The sequence below is a fragment of the Hippocampus guttulatus genome, chromosome 5 (assembly GCF_054856545.1).
Source record: "Hippocampus guttulatus isolate MCC_2025c chromosome 5, RoL_Hgut_1.0, whole genome shotgun sequence".
Classification (NCBI taxonomy): Eukaryota; Metazoa; Chordata; class Actinopteri; order Syngnathiformes; family Syngnathidae; genus Hippocampus; species Hippocampus guttulatus.
Genome location: NC_141265.1, coordinates 1,611,939 through 1,630,030, shown reverse-complemented (window position 1 = coordinate 1,630,030; position 18,092 = coordinate 1,611,939). Strand labels below are relative to the sequence as shown.

The 18,092-nt window shown below is 45.3% G+C and overlaps 1 protein-coding gene across 1 annotated transcript in view; it reads left to right on the top strand.

Annotated features, from left to right (window-relative positions):
• Positions 1-18,092, top strand: part of fras1 (Fraser extracellular matrix complex subunit 1) — a 98,048-nt gene that overhangs the window by 8,524 nt on the left and 71,432 nt on the right. Inside the window, exons 3-5 of the mRNA XM_086111280.1 lie at positions 16,369-16,476; positions 16,726-16,818; positions 16,899-17,058. Coding sequence (XP_085967406.1) covers positions 16,369-16,476; positions 16,726-16,818; positions 16,899-17,058 — 361 coding nt within the window. The remainder of the gene's footprint in view (positions 1-16,368; positions 16,477-16,725; positions 16,819-16,898; positions 17,059-18,092) is intronic.

Sequence of the window (18,092 nt, the reverse complement as noted above, 5' to 3'; positions counted from 1 at the left end):
CCGAAGAGCCCCCCCCCCCCCCCCCCCGCCCTCCACATGCACCACCAGCACCCCCACCCAACCTCCTGCCAGGTCTTGTTTTAGTTTCCATTGCTTCCTCGTCGTCTTCTTGGTGGGTGCCTGCAGGCTACGTCTGTGCTACAGGCGCTTGCGTGCACGTCTTGTCTCCCAGTCGGGTTTACGTCCTCGCGAAAAGGCACTCTTCTTTATTGATTCCTTTGCGTGCGTGTGTGTGTGGAGGCGGGGCGGGGGGGGGGGGCGCGTGCATTTGTGGGTGAGAGCTGCACCTTGAAGTGGCAAGCGAGAACACATTTTTATTTGGAATAAGTCTTTTTAAAAACAAAAAAAAAAAAAAAAGCACTTTTACAAATAATGGGAATGATTTATTTGAACGACCATTCTGAAAACGTTCTGTACAAGAGTGCTCTCTTTTTATTGTTGATGAGCAGGTCTTACCCGGCAAAAAATCGCAAATACGTTGCTCAAGGTCGACAGTTTGCTTGGATAAGACGGACGGCAAACTTTCTTAAAAACAAAGCGTTTGTTTTTAAACAGGACCACATAAATGGTCATGAAATGGCATGCATTCGTGGATTGCAGTTCATCTTGTTCCCAAATCTATGATTCAATCAAATATTAGAGGCTTTTTTTGAATTTTAGTGAATCAATAATTAAATAATGAGTTAAAAGTAGTACACATTAATACAAGGTGTATATTCCTTCTTGACTGTTGTTTTTTTTTTTTTTTTCGCAGTGGGCTTGTTTTCCTGCCTATTTTTTTTTGTGTGTGTGTGTGTGTGCGGGGTTTTTTTCCCCCTCAAGGCTCGCTGCCGCCGACGGTGATGGACGTTGGCCTCGGGGCACGCAGGAAGTTACCGCCTCGGGATGCTGATGACTTCATTCCGAGTGCAAGCCAAGATTTGTCTTCCCTCAGCATAAAAAGACAGAAGAAGCTTTCTCTCGGCTAAAAGTGTGCCGCCGCCGCCGCCGCTGCTGCTGCATCTCCGGCAGCGGCGGCGTCGAGTTTGCTTCCTGGCTCCCATCACTTTTGTGCTGACTGGATGAAAAGGAACTGCGCGTCTCAGACAACACTTCAATCGGTGTTAACATGAGGAACCGCAGGATGGGATCGAGTTAGGGTTTCAAGTCTGGGTTGGGGTTTGAAGCCGTGGTTAGGGTTGAAATACAGGGTCAGCGCTTCAAATGAGGGTTTGAAGCCTTCCTCCAGGCTTTATATATAAATATATATATATATATATATATATATATATATATATATATAAAACACTCACGCAACAACAGGATAGCCTCAGCTTTTAATTGTGTGTGTGTGTGTGTGCGTGTGTGTGTGTTTGTGAGTGACATTTAGCTCATCGTCTTTATAAGCCAACAGGTGGATGATAAGCAGTTTACTCTCTCAAGCAGGAGTGTTGCCATTTGTCTCGCAGCCAGAGCGTGAAATGAATGTCCCCAGAGTGTGTGTGTGTGTGTGTGTGTGTGTGTGTGTGTGTGTGTGTGTCCATGCTCGCCCGCGCTAACCGACAGTCAAAACCTCAAATCAAAACACAGCATCACTGTAGCCGCCGCTCTTATCGCCGACGTGACGTTAGCAGCGACGCTAACGTCAGCGGCGGTCGCTAACAATGGTAACGGCGTGTCACAGCCGGCGTCCATTTTCGCCCGCCCGCCCCCTCGGCGCTTTGACATCACGGCGATGCTGTCGGATGTCGACGACAGGCCCTTATTGTTCCGGTCGCGACCACCCCGCGATGGGGGGGGGGGGTGGCGTGGGCCTTCGTGGTACCGTGGTGGTGGTGGTGGCGGTGGTGGTGTTCGTTGGGGATTTCCAAGTGGCTTTGATGTTGACGAAAACGCGTCGGTTAGGTTGAACGATAGCCGAAATAAAAATCCTATTTGCGATCTTGGATTCGTCCCCGTTGCCCTCGTTGCCGGCGTCGCCACGGAGGCCGTCTGCCTTCGTGCGACATCTGGCGCTCGCTTCTCTCAGGTGGTCTCCACTGTCATTAGCCAGGGGAAGCGCCATTAAAAAAACAAGGTGACTCGCGCTGTCATTACGACCGAACGTGGCCCTTTAGCCCCTCCGGCGTGCGTGCGTGCGTGCGTGAGCAAGAGAGGAAGGGAAAAAAGCAAAGCAATGCAGCTGGCAATGAATGATTTTTACACGCAGCTCCTGTCTCGGATGTGTTTGATTGTTCAAGGGTGCCTAATAAAGTGAAATGAGGTGACTTACAGACAATGAGGGGAATGGGCCGTTGTTTCCCTGGCAACCGGCGGGACACTTGGGATTTCTTTTTTTCCACCCGAAAAAAAAAATCGCTTTGGGCTCATAAAAAAAAAAAGTGCAAATGAGGGAGAGAAAAGATGAAAGGGAAAAGTTATATTTTTTCACGTTGATAAAACGAGTGTGGGAGACGATCAGAGAGCGGAGGAGGACTTTTGGGGAAGTTCAAGGAGAACTTTTGAAGGCTCTAATGTGGATAAAAAGGTCCTTCAGATCCTTCCAGATGCCACCGACGGGGAGCTTGATGAAGGAAGCCACCTGTGGCATCCCACCTTTGAAGGCTGCAATATGGCGGCCAGCGGCCCGCAATCCTCTCGCTTGATATCGCTCGCGTCTTGTCTGCCCGAAATGTGAGAAAACATCAGCATTCTAACTTCATTTGGCGCATTAACGGGCTGCAGAAGGCACGGGGCAAAAGCGATTCTCCTCCAGGTGAATTTAAAAGAATGTCGTGTGTAAGAAAATACGAATATGCTCGTTGAATTTGTCGCCTAAATGGGCTGCAGTTGAAAATGAGATTAATAGAGTGCAAAGTGTATTGTCCTCCGAATGAGCAAAAGAAAACATTTGACCCAAAACAATTCAGTATATGCCTTGATTGTGAGAAAACACTCACTGAATTTGTTGCCATAATGGGCAGCGGGAAAGGTTGAAATTAAGATTGTGCTCTGTGCCAGTAGAGATTGACATGACGGAAAATGTGACCGTGAGATTGTGAGAAAAATAACATCATTGCCAAAACTGAGCAACATTTCCTCCACCAATGTTAACTGTGTGCCATTATTGTGAGAGAATAAAGACACGCTAACTTCATTGTATGCCTAAACGGGTAAGAATTGGGAAGAATGCAAAGCCATCTTCGTCCATCCCACTAAACAAAAGAAAAATTCCTCTGGAGTCAAAGAAGAAGGACATGCGAACTTAATTTGTTGCCTAAACGGGCTGCGGTAGTCGTTGAAATCAGAAGAGAGCACAGTGACTGTCATCCATGTGAATTGGGGGAAACATTTCAGCTGAAAAAGTCAAGCCTCTGCCCTTAATTGTGAGCAAATAACATGCTAACTTCATTTGTCGCCTAAATGGGCTGCAGTAGAAACTAAAAGAGGGAAGAAGAGAGAAAAGTGGTTGCCCTCCATTTGAGTAGTGGACATTTTCCCTGAAAAAGCTATTCTGCTTGTCTTGTATGCAGAAATTGACACGCTGATTTCATTTGCCGACTAAATGGGTTGCTGTCAGGTCCATAGAAAAAGATTGTAACACGGGGAAAAAAATCAAAGCGATTGCCCGCCACGTGATTCGGGTGGCAACGTTTCACCACAAGTCACTGACAAATGTACAGGTTATTCAGAGGTACACTTTTATTTTCAAAATCATACCCATTTGATAGTTGAACAACTGATGATTGATGACTGATTGATGTATTTTTTTTAATTGTACTTTGGAGCCACATGAGTATTGGCGTCCGCAAAAAAAGTGAGCAACCAAGCGGCTAATTTGATTTGTTTGTGAGGCAGAGGAGCACCTCCCCAAAGTTCTCGCGCTTGGTTCCGGCCGACAGACCCGACAGTTAGAATCCCAAAGTGCTTTAAAATGCAAGTTGACCTCTGGCAGGGTTGCTCGTCAACCCCCCCCCCCCCGCAAGCAACAAAAGGTTGCGCGAGTGGAGCAGGTGAACTTTTGGCTTTTATAGAGCGTGACCGAGGACATGCGGTGACGAGGAAGAAGAGGGAGGAGGAAGGCCGTGTTTTCTTTTCACGGCTTTATGGTCTTGGCGGATTAGGATGTTCACCCCGCAGCTCGGGGCCTCTTTCGGGGGTGGCGGGGGAGTTTGGCACTTATTGTGCCATGAGCCATGGTGGTACTATTCTTCCAAATGAGTCTTTTTCGCCGGTAGACAGCAACATTTTACCAGAAAAAGTCACGTCTTGATAAACTGTCTTCATTGGGGGGGGAAAAAGAGGGACATTTTAACTTTTGTTGTTTGTCGCCTAAACGGGCTGGAATAGATCTCGAAATAGGAAGAGAACCTTACCGGTGGACTGAAACATGTCACCCAACAAAAGTCAAGTGTCTGCTGTTATTGTCAAAAAACAAGGATGATTACCTCTACCTCTTGCCTAAACGGGCTGCAATAAATGCCTAAATAGAAATAGAGAATAAGAATTGTCCTATTCGGTAGTAGATGCAGCACCCCCTCCCAAAAAAAGTCAGGTTTTCTGCCTATAGTCTAAGAAAAGAAGGATACTTTAGCTTTTTGACTTTTTTGGTTCCTCGACGGGATGCGGTGGAGGTCAAACTGAAAAGAGAACAAAGTGATCATTCTCCACCACAGTAGCTTGTGATATTTTATTAGGAAAAAAAATGCTTATTGTACAAAGCGATCGTCAAACTTTGTTTGTCGCCTAAATGGGCTGCAGTGGAGGTCAAAAGACGACGTTAACAAAGTGGTTGTACTCTCTATTAGACAGACAGAAACACTTAGCGGAAAAAGTCATGTCTGCTTTTCATCTCATTTTACCTTTGTTGCTGAAACGGGCTGCATTGGAGGTGGAAATGGAAAGAGGACAAAGTAATTATGCTGCGCTGCAGTAGACGGCAACATTTAACCAGAAAAAGATTGAAATGCAAGAAAACAAAGTCGTTCTGTTTGTCACCTAAATGGGCTGCAGTGGATGACGGCATAAGCAAGACATCAAACATGATTGTCATTCATGCCAGTAACTTAAGTTGTCTGTATTTATTGGAAGGATTCTAACTTCATTTGCTGCCCAAACGGGCTGTTGTGCACTATTGCTTTATTACCTTTGAAATTCTTGCTGAAAACCCGTCATTTTTGAAATTTGGTGTTTGCAAAGAGCCATCAAAACACAGCCTGCGGGCGCGTCAGCTGGTCCAGAGCGTGCCGAGGACAAGACAAGTCAAGTTCACACACGGTTGAAGGGGAAGCCTAGTCGGGCGGAGACTGTACTGTATGTCGACGCTGTCATCACTGCCGTGCTCGATTGGTGATGTTGTCTTTGCACAAACTCACAAAAATAGTTCACACGGCGCTGCTCAATCGGCATATTTCAAAATTCAGACCCAAAGAAAAGGAGGAAGAAAATAACAAGTCGTTGTGAATATGGGAATCAGCCAGAAAGTGGTACCTGCTAGGACAGGCATGATATATACGATGGTAATTTGATTTCAGCCTTTCAACAAAGTTGTGCTCTGTCGTTGCAATGTCCTGAAGCAACTGGAGCAGAATAGATTTCACGATGCCATTAATTCACACCTGCCTAATTGGGCTGCGCTAGAACTGGAAATAGAAAAATAATCAGCAAGTGAGCCTTGTTTGGCGAGCGTTTTGAATGGAGAGAGTAACACAATTTGTAAATTTGTTCATTTCGTTTGTACTTTCATGAAATGGTGCTTCGTAGGACAGGCAGGACAAGTCACGCGTGAGTTTGTTCTTTATCGTTTTGATCCATACCTGTTAGATGAGTGAATAAATTCACACATTTTAGTTGCTGCCTTAACGGGCTGCTGTAGATACAAAAAGAGGAAGAGGGGCAAAGTAATTGCCCTGCCTGCCATGACTGAGTAACATTTACCCCATAACTGAAGTTTACTCCTTCATTGTAAGAAAAGCACATCCTACCTTCGTCTGCCGCCTAAATGGGCTGCTGTAGGTCCTGACATGGCCTTTTGAGCAAAATGATTCTCCTGCGTGCCACTATGGGGCAACGTTTTACTCTCCTGCGTTGCGTGTGCATCATTGTTAGAAAATAAGGACGAGTCGACTTCATTTGCTGACTAAACGGGTTGCTGTGGATACTGGAATGGGTCTTTGAGCAAAGTGATTTCCCTGCATGTTGGTATGGGCCAACATTTTATCCCCAAATATTAGGTGTGTGCTATTATCTTTAGAGAATAGGGACATGCCAACTAAACGGGCTGCGTACACCTAAATAGGAAGAGGCCAAAGTGATTTGTCGTCGAGTCAAAGAGTTGCCGTGTTAGAGCTCGTGCAGCCCTCGCTTGCCGCATTGCTCTGTCCAATTCCTCTCCGTTCATCCACTGATTTTTTTTTTTTCCCGCCACCGCGTCATACTTCATCCTGCATTTTCAAAAGCAGCGGCAGATGTTCAAACGCTACCCCCCCGCCCCCCCCCCCGTGAACTCGGGCGCACGCCGACGTCGGATTTCCCCGCTTTCATCTCCTCCGTTGCGAGGCCGTCGCCTTCGTTTACAGGCTCAAATTATTCGCCACGCGAGTTAAAAGAGCCCCCCCCCCCGCTCACTCATTCCCCATGTCCCCCTCCCTACCCCCAATGCGCCACCTGAGAGCTCCCCCTTTAATGTTTTTTTTTTCATTAAAGAGGCCAAGCTTGATGATGATGATGATGATGAGTATCTTTCTAGCCACTTCACAGCAGCATAGTTAGTGAGGTCATTTTGAACTTTCTGTCAAGATATCAATTTTCTGTGTTGGTTCTCAAAAATATTTTTTAAAAAATGTTTAAAAACGACTAACCAAAGAATCTTTTCCTGAGTCGCTGCCGCTTGTGACATGACTTGAGTATAGTTCATTGCCACTGTGCCGCATGCGTATCTCACATTTTTTCACGAGAGTCGAAGGAAAAAAAAAAAAGATCCTCCTGATCCCTCGTATGAAAAACGTCGGGCTTCTTCTTTTGCTTTATTTTAGCCATACTAGCTTTGGATTCGAAGCACAAAACTTGAAGGTCAACACTCCAGACCGATGACTTACTCCCACTTCTGGCGTGTGTGTGTGTGTGTGTACGTGTGCGCGTGTGTGTACGCGCGTGAGCGTGTGTGGGATGTTTCGTGCATTCTTATTGATTTTCCCCGAGTGCCAAAGAGAGTTCAGCTCTTTGGCTTGTTTACATATTTAACATAACTAGTGCACTTAGTAGCCGGCGGGCGCTAAGCTAAGTCTCTCGGCTGATGTGTGGCAACTGGATCGTGTCAGACGAGGCCTCGAGTAGCCGCGCTGAAAGATGATGAAGGCGATGGGGGGCTAGGGGAGGGGGGCGACGTGGGCTTGAGTGAGACGGACTTCGGCCAAGGCGCAAGTTTGAAACATGTCTGGTAGATTGGGGAGAGAAAGAGAGAGAAAGAAACCCAAAAGGAAAAGAAACAAGGCAGACGCTGTTCCACTCCGCTCCTCCAGATGGCAGTAATGAACATTTGAAAGTCATGATGACTTACTGCCCCACTTGGCCACCCTTGCAACGAGTCCGTAACAGCAAAAGAAACAAATCTGTACCCTTATTTGTTTTCAATGAGCAGTCGTTTGATTCTTAAAATAGATAACTGTAGCTGAGTGAAATGTGAAAAAGTATGACAAACTCATTCAACTGAAAATGATTATAACAAACAAATAAATAAATATTTGGTACTGTGAAAGTGAGGGCACTCAATTAAATACAAACAAATAAAAGTGCCCTGGAGTAGGTTGAAAAATGATTCCACTAATCAGTAAACAAAACAGCTGATTACAATTACATAATATAAATGTTGAACTGAGTTTCAAAAACGGCAAACATTTTCACATTAAATGTCAAATATCGAAAGAATAAAATAACTCGAATAAAAGGTTTCACATTAACCGTTGCTGGTTGCCAGAAATGACAACCTGACCCTAGAAATTAAAACCTTAGCCGAGCACATTATTTTACCTTAACTTTAGACACGAGTATGTTGCACTCCACAGTCTCCGCTTTGTTGTACTATGCCCTCAGTCTCCTACAGAATTAATTTCTAAAAATTACAACTTGACTCTACAAATGATAACCTTTGTTGAACATGTTTTCGTACCTTCACTCTGGACACTACGGCATTACACTCCACAGTCTCAATTTTGTTGTACTCTACCCTCAGTCTCCTCCTCAACAAAACGTGTCACGTTAACTATCAGCGGTTGCTAGAAATCGCAAACCAACCCTGGAAATGATGACCTTAGCCGACCATGTCGTTGTGCATTAACTGTGTATGTCGCACTTCGCCGTCTCCTCTTGGCCGCACTTTGCCCTCAGTTTCCAGTTTCGCCGTTTCAATGTCGAGGTGTCGTGTCATGTTCCCGCTTCTTCCGGTACTAAAAAAGAAAGCATTTTCCTTTATGGGGACCATAAATAGTCGTGCACAGCGGTCTTGGAGTATCGAGTTGTCCAAAATGTGGACAATTGCCTTTGGCCTGCATGTTGCCATCTTCATATTCCATTACAAATTCAAAATAGCTGCAGACGGTGTTTGCAGCTGTTTTTCGCTGCTAAAATAATCCGCTGTGCGCAGCCTCACTAAATATGGACGCCTCTGTCATGGAGTCGCAGGAACAACTGCTCCGGCGGTTGACGTGAACCCAACAATTCCGGGGTAATAGAATGTCAGGGAGGTCCGTATCAGAGCAGGATGTTGTGTCAGCAGCCCCTTTCACACTGCCTGGAAAGCATGGACTTTTCTTTTTTTCCTCCCGTCACTATTCTGTGTGAAAGGCACTGACACGAAGTTGGGGTATGAATAATATGAGCAACAGAGAGGTCGCGTCAGAGCAGGAATTGGTGTCAATGTCCCTTTCACGCTGCCATATCAAGCCGTCTTTTACCCACGGCCCTGTTTTTTCTGTGTGAAAGTCACAGACATAGAAAGGTGGTGACAAAGAATACCTGTCAAATTTCATCTCCCTGGAGAGAGTTGAGTAAGTCAGAGTGGAATGACACGTCAGTAGCCCCTTTCACACAGAGTCAAAGTTGTTGCTTTTCAGGTGTCATAAGTGATGTGCAAAAGGCACGCAAAATGGGTGGGTGTAATTGACAGGCTAATTTTCTGGGCTCAGAGGTCGTCGAGTGTAATGTTGTGTCAATGGCCCCTTTCACACTGCGCGCCAGAGCCTTTTTCCCCCTCATGGTGTCATTGTCTGCGTGAAAGGCATCCATTTGGAACGTTTGCAGTCATGGCGTATCAGAGAAGTCGTATCAGCAAGTCCACTTCTGGTCTTTTTCACTACCTCGTCTCACCTGTGCCGGAGGTGATTATCAACTCCCATCCACCCCTTTTACCCCCCGCCCCCCCCCCCCCTCCACCTTTCTTGGTGGACACTAATGCATTCTCATTTGTTCTTGCCTTGCGATAAAAGCCCTTCATCTTCCCCCTCCTCCTCCTCATTGTTTCCTCACTCAGCACTTGTCTGATTTACTGCAGGCTCACTCGCACCGGTGTTGTGTTACCGACGCATCGTCCGCGCTCGCGCGCGCACACACACACACACACACACATTTTCCATTTTACTTTGACTTCACCTCTTCTGTTTTGTTGTTTTTATATAAACAGCGGGGAACTGTTTTTGACACCATGTCATGAATGAATCCAAAATGTGATACGGCAAATACGGGTTTCTCAAAATAAGCATTTCAGGAAAAAAAAAAGTCAGACTTTAATTGAATTAAATAAAATGCCCTCACCTCATGCCGTTTAACAAATTTAAGATCGTGATTAAAAATAAAATAAAAAAATACATACAAAATAAAAAGAAAAGAAGTATCATGACCAAAATCTTCTTTACCCTCAAATTACACCAATAAACCCAATCAAATGTAAGAATGATATAAATTGATGTAAAAAAATACAATAAGAAAATGTTGTTACATTTTTAATTATTAAAATGTATGAATTAAATGAAATGCAAAGGTGTGAACCAGCCTGTGTAATATAACATGAATATAATGAAAATAATGATAATAAATACATGAAATGAATGCGAAGAAACCCTGCAGGCAAAATGCGTTCCAATTTGTCGCTGGTTCCTCGTCGCTTGCGTTTGACAGGTGACAGCTGTCAGTCAATTGGGAGGCCCGATGACCTTTCCGCTTACTTCCAACAAGCTTGCGAGCCTTCTCGGAAGGAAGTCGGCCACTCGATTGGCTCTGGCTGCGGCGTGACGGTTCAGCCCGACCGAGGGAAGCTTGGACACGCTTACTTAACGAACTGTAGAGCATCCACACTTTTGGTCTCATTGGAGTGGCAACAACAGACACGTCTTTTGTTCGTTCGATTTCGGCTGCCGTGAGTAAATTAACCCGATTGCCGATGATTACGAGTCAGATGTGAGCTTTGCCGCATATCGAATCGAGCGCTTTGTCAACCAATAGTCGGCCAACCACTTTTGATATTCATTTTCCAAAATACCCACACCGTGCCCCTCGGCTTATGCGAGCATGGTTTGGGACTTGGAGTCGAGTAGTGCAATGACAATACCGACGTTTTCCCCAACCTGATGCCATAAGTAACGGTCGAGATAGCGATAGCGATCAAAATGATCGGGGATTCTCATTGCGACCATAATGGTGCTGCCTTCCTACTAAGCGGCCCTTTGCAGGCTTCCTCTCGACACGTACAGTACAGTAGAGTCGGCGTGTATCCATTCCACCTAATTTAGGCCCATCTTGTCTCGGCGGCGGTCTCCTTCGAGCGCCACTCCAGTTAAATGCGGACCTCCCCTTGGGGCCCAAATACCGGATGCGTTTACATACTTTGGTCCGTCATCGCAAACATGTCAAAACATCATCGCTCACTGTGTACAGTCTGCCCGCAGGAAGGATGGATCGTGTTTAGTGTGCGTGCGCGCGGGCGTCTCCACACTCCGAATGTACCAATGTTAACGTGTGAATTTAAATCCTCTTAGCACCCTCCTATGGAGACTTCCCCACCCCCCCTTAAGCTCCGCATCCATTCTCAGCGTTAGCTTCCGACCGACGCTCACTGCTGGGGGTTTTTTTTGTTTGTTTGTTTGTTTGTTTTGTTTGTTTTTTTAATGTAAATATGCCATCCGCTCCTGAACACCTCGCCCTCAACCGCCCGGAGCGTGTTGAGCTTCTGTAAGGCGTTGATCCACCCGGGAGCGAGATTGAGTCTCGCGCCGCTAATGACCATGTACAGTCCGTTCGCCTCAGACGCAGAATGTTGACGCCTTAGCGATATAGGAAGAAAAGGAATGGGGGCGGTAGGAAGTTGAGAGAGACGGATTGAAGGCGGAAAGGTAGGAAGTTGCGAAGGATGGCGACAAGCAAAGCATCCAAAGGATGGATTAGCAAAGAAGTGGTGGATGGGAGGAAAGCAGGGGATTAAAAGGACGTTTGGAGGAAAGAGTTAAAGAAGACGTGTAGGAAGTTGACACCGTTTTATTCTCTGAGAAATTTGTGACTTTAAAGAAAAAAAAAAGTATTTCTAGCTTTGACTGTCCTTTGTTAATTAGCTTTAGCACGTTGGTTAGCTTGATCAAAAACAACAAAAGAGCTTTTACATGAAAGGAAACAGGTCAAGCGCTATTTTTTTTTTGACATGGGGTTCTCCATTTACTCCATGAACTGCATCATCTTTTCTCGCTATTTTCACCCACACTTTCTACCAGCAACCATGACACATTGTCCGTCCCCTATATGTACAGTACCTGCTCTGTTCAAGTGCCGGGTGCTTAATTTAGTCTGACATTTCTCGCACTCATAATCACCACGAGTCACCACAGCATCTTGATCTTCCACTCAAAAGCTGTGCTGATGTCATTTCCAAAGCAGCTACAGGGATCTATTTGTCTTTACAGCTGTTCATAAATCTGAACTTCGCAGACAAGCTGGGCGAGACCCTCTTCAACATCCACTTACTGACGTATAGATTCGTCTATGGCAGTAACCGGTTGGATTCCAGTGGATGAATATCAACGCCCATGGAAGTGAATGAGTTGGAAAAAAGGAGTTACTTGTGTGAAAGTTAGAAGAGAAAATGGTTACGAAAGAAATTACGTTATGGTGTAGATGAAGCAAGAATGGTATTGTCGTGAGTCGGGGAAAAAAAACGTTTCCTGCCCAGACTCAGACGACCCAACAGCAGCAGGGCCGTGCATTATTAAAGAGCAGGGGGGCTCAAGGGTCCCCTCGAAGGCACCGCGTCAACAGAAAAACCTTGCTTGAAAAGCTGCCCGTGCATATGAATTATGAAGCCTTTGTTTTGTTAGCCCTAAAAGCTAAACGCTAGCAGCTGTTAGCCAGATCAGTCGCCCTGCGGGTGCAAGTGGCACATTTTCGCGGAGGTGAGTCCCAGAGTTGTCCAAACACGACATCATCGTATCCAATTTGACACTTGTTAAATGCCATCTTGAGTCGACAACTCCTCAGCAAATGGAACGAATTGAGTTGACATCAGGCCGTGTCCAGTATTTGGTTTGTGATGCGCACATTTTTTTTTTCTGGAAAATGATTTGTAATATTATGAGAAAGTTGCATTTTATTTTAGAAAAGAAAAGATTCATTTTTATTGGAAAACAATGAAGGGTGGAAAGTGAGATCCCCCCCCCTCCCCCTCCCCCGGTTGTTTGTCACGTTATTTGTACAGTGCGGTCCTTCTAAAGACAACGTGGAGGAGCCGCCATTCGTCTCTTTTGAGCGGGCGGGCGGGCTTGTCTCGCGTGTTTATTTGTGTCCCGGTAAATGGGTTAGCGTGGACCGGAATAATCTGTGTGGCTCCCAGTGTAGAGCGCCGATATAAATACACTTGATAGGACCACGCAAGCAGATGTTTCTCTACGATAGCGTCTGAATTAATCATCTCACTCCTCAAGTCTATTTATGAGGCGGAGACTATGTTTTTTTTGGGGGGGGGGGGTCATTTTACTGCTTCCCAAGAGCATAAGGCCTAACTTCCTAGATAGGCTGCCAAAGAATAAACTACAAGGATTTTACTACTTTGAAACAAGCCAACTGTGGGATTCAGTCAGGCCTAACGCATCACCTGCCTAGTTGGGTTGCCAAGCAATGTGGAAAATCAGGTAAACGGGAAAAGTGCAAGCCGTGCCTTTCGGAAACGGAGTGGGTTTTACCACTTGGCAACCAGCTGGCGGTAGGATTCATTCAGACCCAACCAGTTTCCTGCATGATCGGGCTAAGCAAATTGTAAAAAAGGAAATTCGGAACGGAGCCAAGTTAATGAGAAGGCGATTGAAACATTGTGGATTTTACTACATTGCAACCAGCAGATGGCTGGTTTCAATCACAGCCAACTAATTTCCTGCCTAAATGGGCTGCCAAGCAAACTTTTATTCCTGTACTGTTTCGAGTCTTTCTTTCGGGAGCTTCAGTCTGCTGACATTGATCGGGCAGGTTAAACGGTCTTGACAGACCAAGTGTTTCCACAGGGAGGAACTGGAGTGATTCTGCTGCCCGTCGCTTCCCCTGATTGAATTTGCTTCAGTAATAACTTTAGGTATCGTCAGCCCCCCCCCCCCCCGAGCGCAATTTTGGGCCGATTCGATTTTTGCTAGCTCGCCTGCCAGGTTATCTGATTTTTGTGATTCGCCTTTCGTGACAGACCTGAGCTTGTGTTGTCGTCTTAGTCGTTTTTTGTTTTTTGTTTTTTGCAAGTGAATCGACGGTAACGCTCAACAATTATATCTTTATCACCACCGGGCGGCTGACGTATAACATACGTAGCGTGACAACAACTTCCCTGTTTGTCTGAAGACCCCGTAGACCACGCTAAGATCGGAATTGGTTTTAACTTGCTGAAGGGCCATGTGGCTCATTACGCGAGGTTATTCCAGGAAGTGTAAACAATTGTACATTTGTGTTCATGAGGCAGCTCAATGTTTTTTGAATGAATTGACAACTATTCTGATAATCGATTATTTGGAAACCTTGTTTAACTTTAAATTGTACAAATCATTGGCATTTCAGTCTTTCAACAGTAAATATTGTCCGATTTCTGTTGTCCTCCACGAACAGGGTGATTATCTTTGTGTTGAGTCCCATTCAGACATTTGCAAACATTTGCCGATTTTCTGAGATGATTCGGACCAAACCAGAAACGGAATCATCATCAATTTGTTTGTGCATTTTCTGCACTGCCAACTTGAAATAATGCCCTGCTTTCATTCTTTTTTTCCACGTCCTCGATGAATTGAAAAAAACATATTTTTTTTTGCTGATTAAAATAATAAATTAAAAATTACAATAATATCGACGCCATCTACGTCAGGCCTTTTCAACCGCGTTTGTTGATCTGTTTATCCCATTGAAATCGCTTGCGTGCGGAGGCGCGTTGTCCGAACCGCTGATCTTCGAAATCAAGCGCATGACAGAAATGGTCCTCCGAGTGGGAAATGAGATGAACCCTGGACGACTTTTAATCAACGCAGCCCGGTGACGGGTCCCGGGTGGGGACAATCTAATTGGGCGCAAGCTACGTATGGCCTTCAACATTGCCACTCTACGGCCCCCCCGGTGCGGAGGTCAAGTAATTGGCGCCTTGGTGGTCCGTGTTTGCGGTCAACTTGAGGGTCAATGGCATTTTGCAGCAAGGGAAAGTAATTGGAACGCTGTCCTCTGGACTTTTTGTCCGGAACGGATTGACTTTCTCAGGCAGTCACCTGCCGTTAGCCGCGACGCTAATTTGACACGAGAGCGCTGAGCCGCGGCAAAGGAAAGCGATTCGTGAGCAGCCAGCTTATTATTAACCCGGGACCTCATCATGCACTTAAACGGTTTCCGCGCCTTTGATGACATCATCATCAAGGGTTCATTCTTTTGTACGTGATGAAAATGGAGACATTCTAACCCAAACCATTCACCATCAAATTTCACGCCAGACTCAGTAAGGGCTACTTTTTAATCATGCAAATATAACCAAGTGGGTTGATTTTTTTTTTTTTTAAACTTCATATCGCTAACCTTATCTTTATGTTTAAATTCAGTCTCAGTGCTAAAAACAAACTCGAGCCCAATTCCAGCCCTATGCCCTAACCTAGCCTAAAACCTAAACGTACAGGAACTTATGGTAAAGAAACTCTTTCAGTTGAGTTCCCCTCTAAGATTTGAAAAGAAAACCCGCATTCTGACGTAGAGCCCAGTGACCTAAATTGGAAGAAATTGATGAATCCGGCAACCATGCGTCCCCCCCCCCCCCCCCCCCCCCATCGTTGGTCTTTAACTCATTCACTCCCAAAGACGTTTTTAAACGTCTTTTCAGACTTGGTCCAGAATTGGCTGGTACTGAATGAGTAAATGAATGTGACTCTTAACAACCAATTACAGATCGGTATGCTCAAGGGCTCAATGTAGGCAACCCACCATTTGTATTTACGATTTTTTTGTATATATAATTTTGTTCTAAAGAGCACGTTGATCTGATCTGTTCTTCTAATTACACCGTTTTTATCTTTCGGACACACGCGAGGGGAAAGTCGCTGTTCACGTGATTTTTTTTATTTTTTTTAAACTATCTTTGTAGGGGAGCCAAACTTATCACTTATAAAATACAACTCTATTCACATTAAAACGTAATATTCAGTGTTTGTTTGTTTTTTCTGGGGTGTCAGCAATTCTGTAAAACTCCATAAACGGCGGCTGTGACCTGTGAGTGAACGCATATAATTGCAGCACGTCTTCGACGGGCTTGGACCCCCCCCCCCCCCGCCCCCAAGGGACAATTAATCATGGAAATGAGCCGGCAGAGGGGAAGCTAACGCCATGCGTTCTATTTATGTACACATCGACATGGATTTAATTGCGTGTTTGAGGGCGAACATCTGCGCACACGCGTGCTTTGTGTCTGTTGAAAACATCCATGAAGATCCCAGTGTCGGCCTGGGCGCAGGTTTCCAGGCGCTTCGATTCATCGGCGGGTTTGTCGAATTGCAGATGATTGTTCGCCCTCTTGAGACGGCGTCCATCACAAAAGTCCACGGGGCACAATAACGGCTGTCACGAGGGGCGTTATTGATCGAGCGGCAATATCAGATTTTAGGATTGTAAATTGTGATGGATGTATTTGCGCTTATTCACACGGTAGTTCATTTCAAACTATATTCAAAGTTTCGGTCCTACAAATCTTTTAATAATTGAGACACTAGACACTAACAAGTGACATTAATTGGGTTAGATACATTTGAGTAAGTTATTGATTGATTGAAATGTTCTGAACTCCCGTTTGATGTTGTATCGATACTTGTCCATCGTGTGTAACGGTGATATTTTCCCATGTTTTTAACAATTGTTCTCCCATTTTTTCTTTCCCAACAGGACAAGTCGTCGTGGCGACCGCAGTCTTGTCGGGAGTGTACGTGTCACGACAAGGTTGTCATCTGTGCGCCCGTCCAATGCGCCAACCCAAAGTGTGACTTCCAGAGAGTAAGATGACCTTTTACAACCATTCCAGTATTGACGATTAAAACCACCACGTCACACCCAAAACTAGAAATAAATGAAGCTTAAAGGTAAAATAACGTCTAAATGACACTGTACAACATAACGCACGTGTATTTGGGAAACTTAACGTAGACTTCATGTATTTTCAAATACAAATTCTTGAGACATCAACACTAGCCAAAATGCCGTCTAGCATTCGATGATGTGTGTGTGCGTGTGTGTTGTCCAAAGGGCGAGCGCTTGAGGATTCCTGCCGATCAATGCTGCCCGGAGTGCGTTTCCTCCATCGAGGGATCGTGCAACTACCAGGGCATCACTTACGCCGTAAGTCACGACAACACGCGCTGAAGTTCTTTCTGCGCATTTCTTACGTATTCCCGTGTGCCTTTGTCGCTTTCTCTCAGCATGACAGTCAGTGGAGTCCTTCGCCGTGTACGATATGCGAGTGCTCCGCAAGTGTGGCATCTTGCGGCCCCCGCCGCTGCCCCGCCCTCAGTTGCCCCGACAACCACTACGCTTTCACCCCAGCCGGGGAATGCTGCCCGAAGTGCGCTCGCAATGGAGGTAAGCGCACCCGGTTAGCCAGTTGAAACTGGCATTCTGGCTTTTTTTTTTTTAGGGACAGCGCTTACGACAGTGGACAGCTTACCATGTTATCGGGTTATAAGGTACACGAAGGGGTTAAATATCACCTTGGTCATTTCAGAGACTGAATTTCCAAACATGGAATAAAATTCTCCAAAAACCATCGTATCTCCTGGCAACCTCTGATGATGATGATGATGATGTCATCATATTTTCTTACCCAGTAAAAATGACCAAAGGGCTTTCATTGAGCGTATTCATCCTTAGCAGCGCTTTTTACAAGGTTAGCAATCTTCCTTTATTCCGCTCAAGTACTTGCGAGGCCATCGAAATCACACCCCAGACGACACGCGTTCGCATAAGTTCATTTTGCTCGCGTCAGTTTCGCGTTTCTTAGTCAAAGTCGAGCTCTTATATGCTAATGCCGAAAAGAGGCAGGAGGCTGTTTTGTGCCGTTTCCACACGCAGGCGGGAGTGCGGGCAAATTGCGCTCGAAATAGCTTTGAGGAGTTCAACAACACATTCACCTTAACAACAATAGCGAGTTTTGACATTTAACTTCCCTTTAAACTCGCGTCCGTCATTTGCATGCGAAACAGTTTTACTTCTCATTGCTGGGATGACTCATCCACATTTGCAGCTCTTTGTATAGCACATTTGTGGTTTGTTTGGTTTTTTTCTTTAAAGATTGTTTGAGAACATTTTAATGACTTCTGATTCACGGGGAAGCAATTTCCTGCTTAATGGATGCTTTCAGTCGAAAAAGATAGACTTCCCGTATCTTTTGGGGAGTTGCTTGTTAAGACTTTTTTTGTGGCAAGATGACCCCACACGGCTGCTTCCAAATGAGAAACTTCATGTTTTTGTGTTTTTGAGCATGGCCCTTGGAAGCATATTTGTGAGTCTCGTCATGGTAGACATGCCGATGAAATTCCATTTCGCTAAGTGAAACTGGCCTCAATGGATCAATTTTTAAACAATTAGAAATAAGAAATACGCCGGAAAGGGCCAAA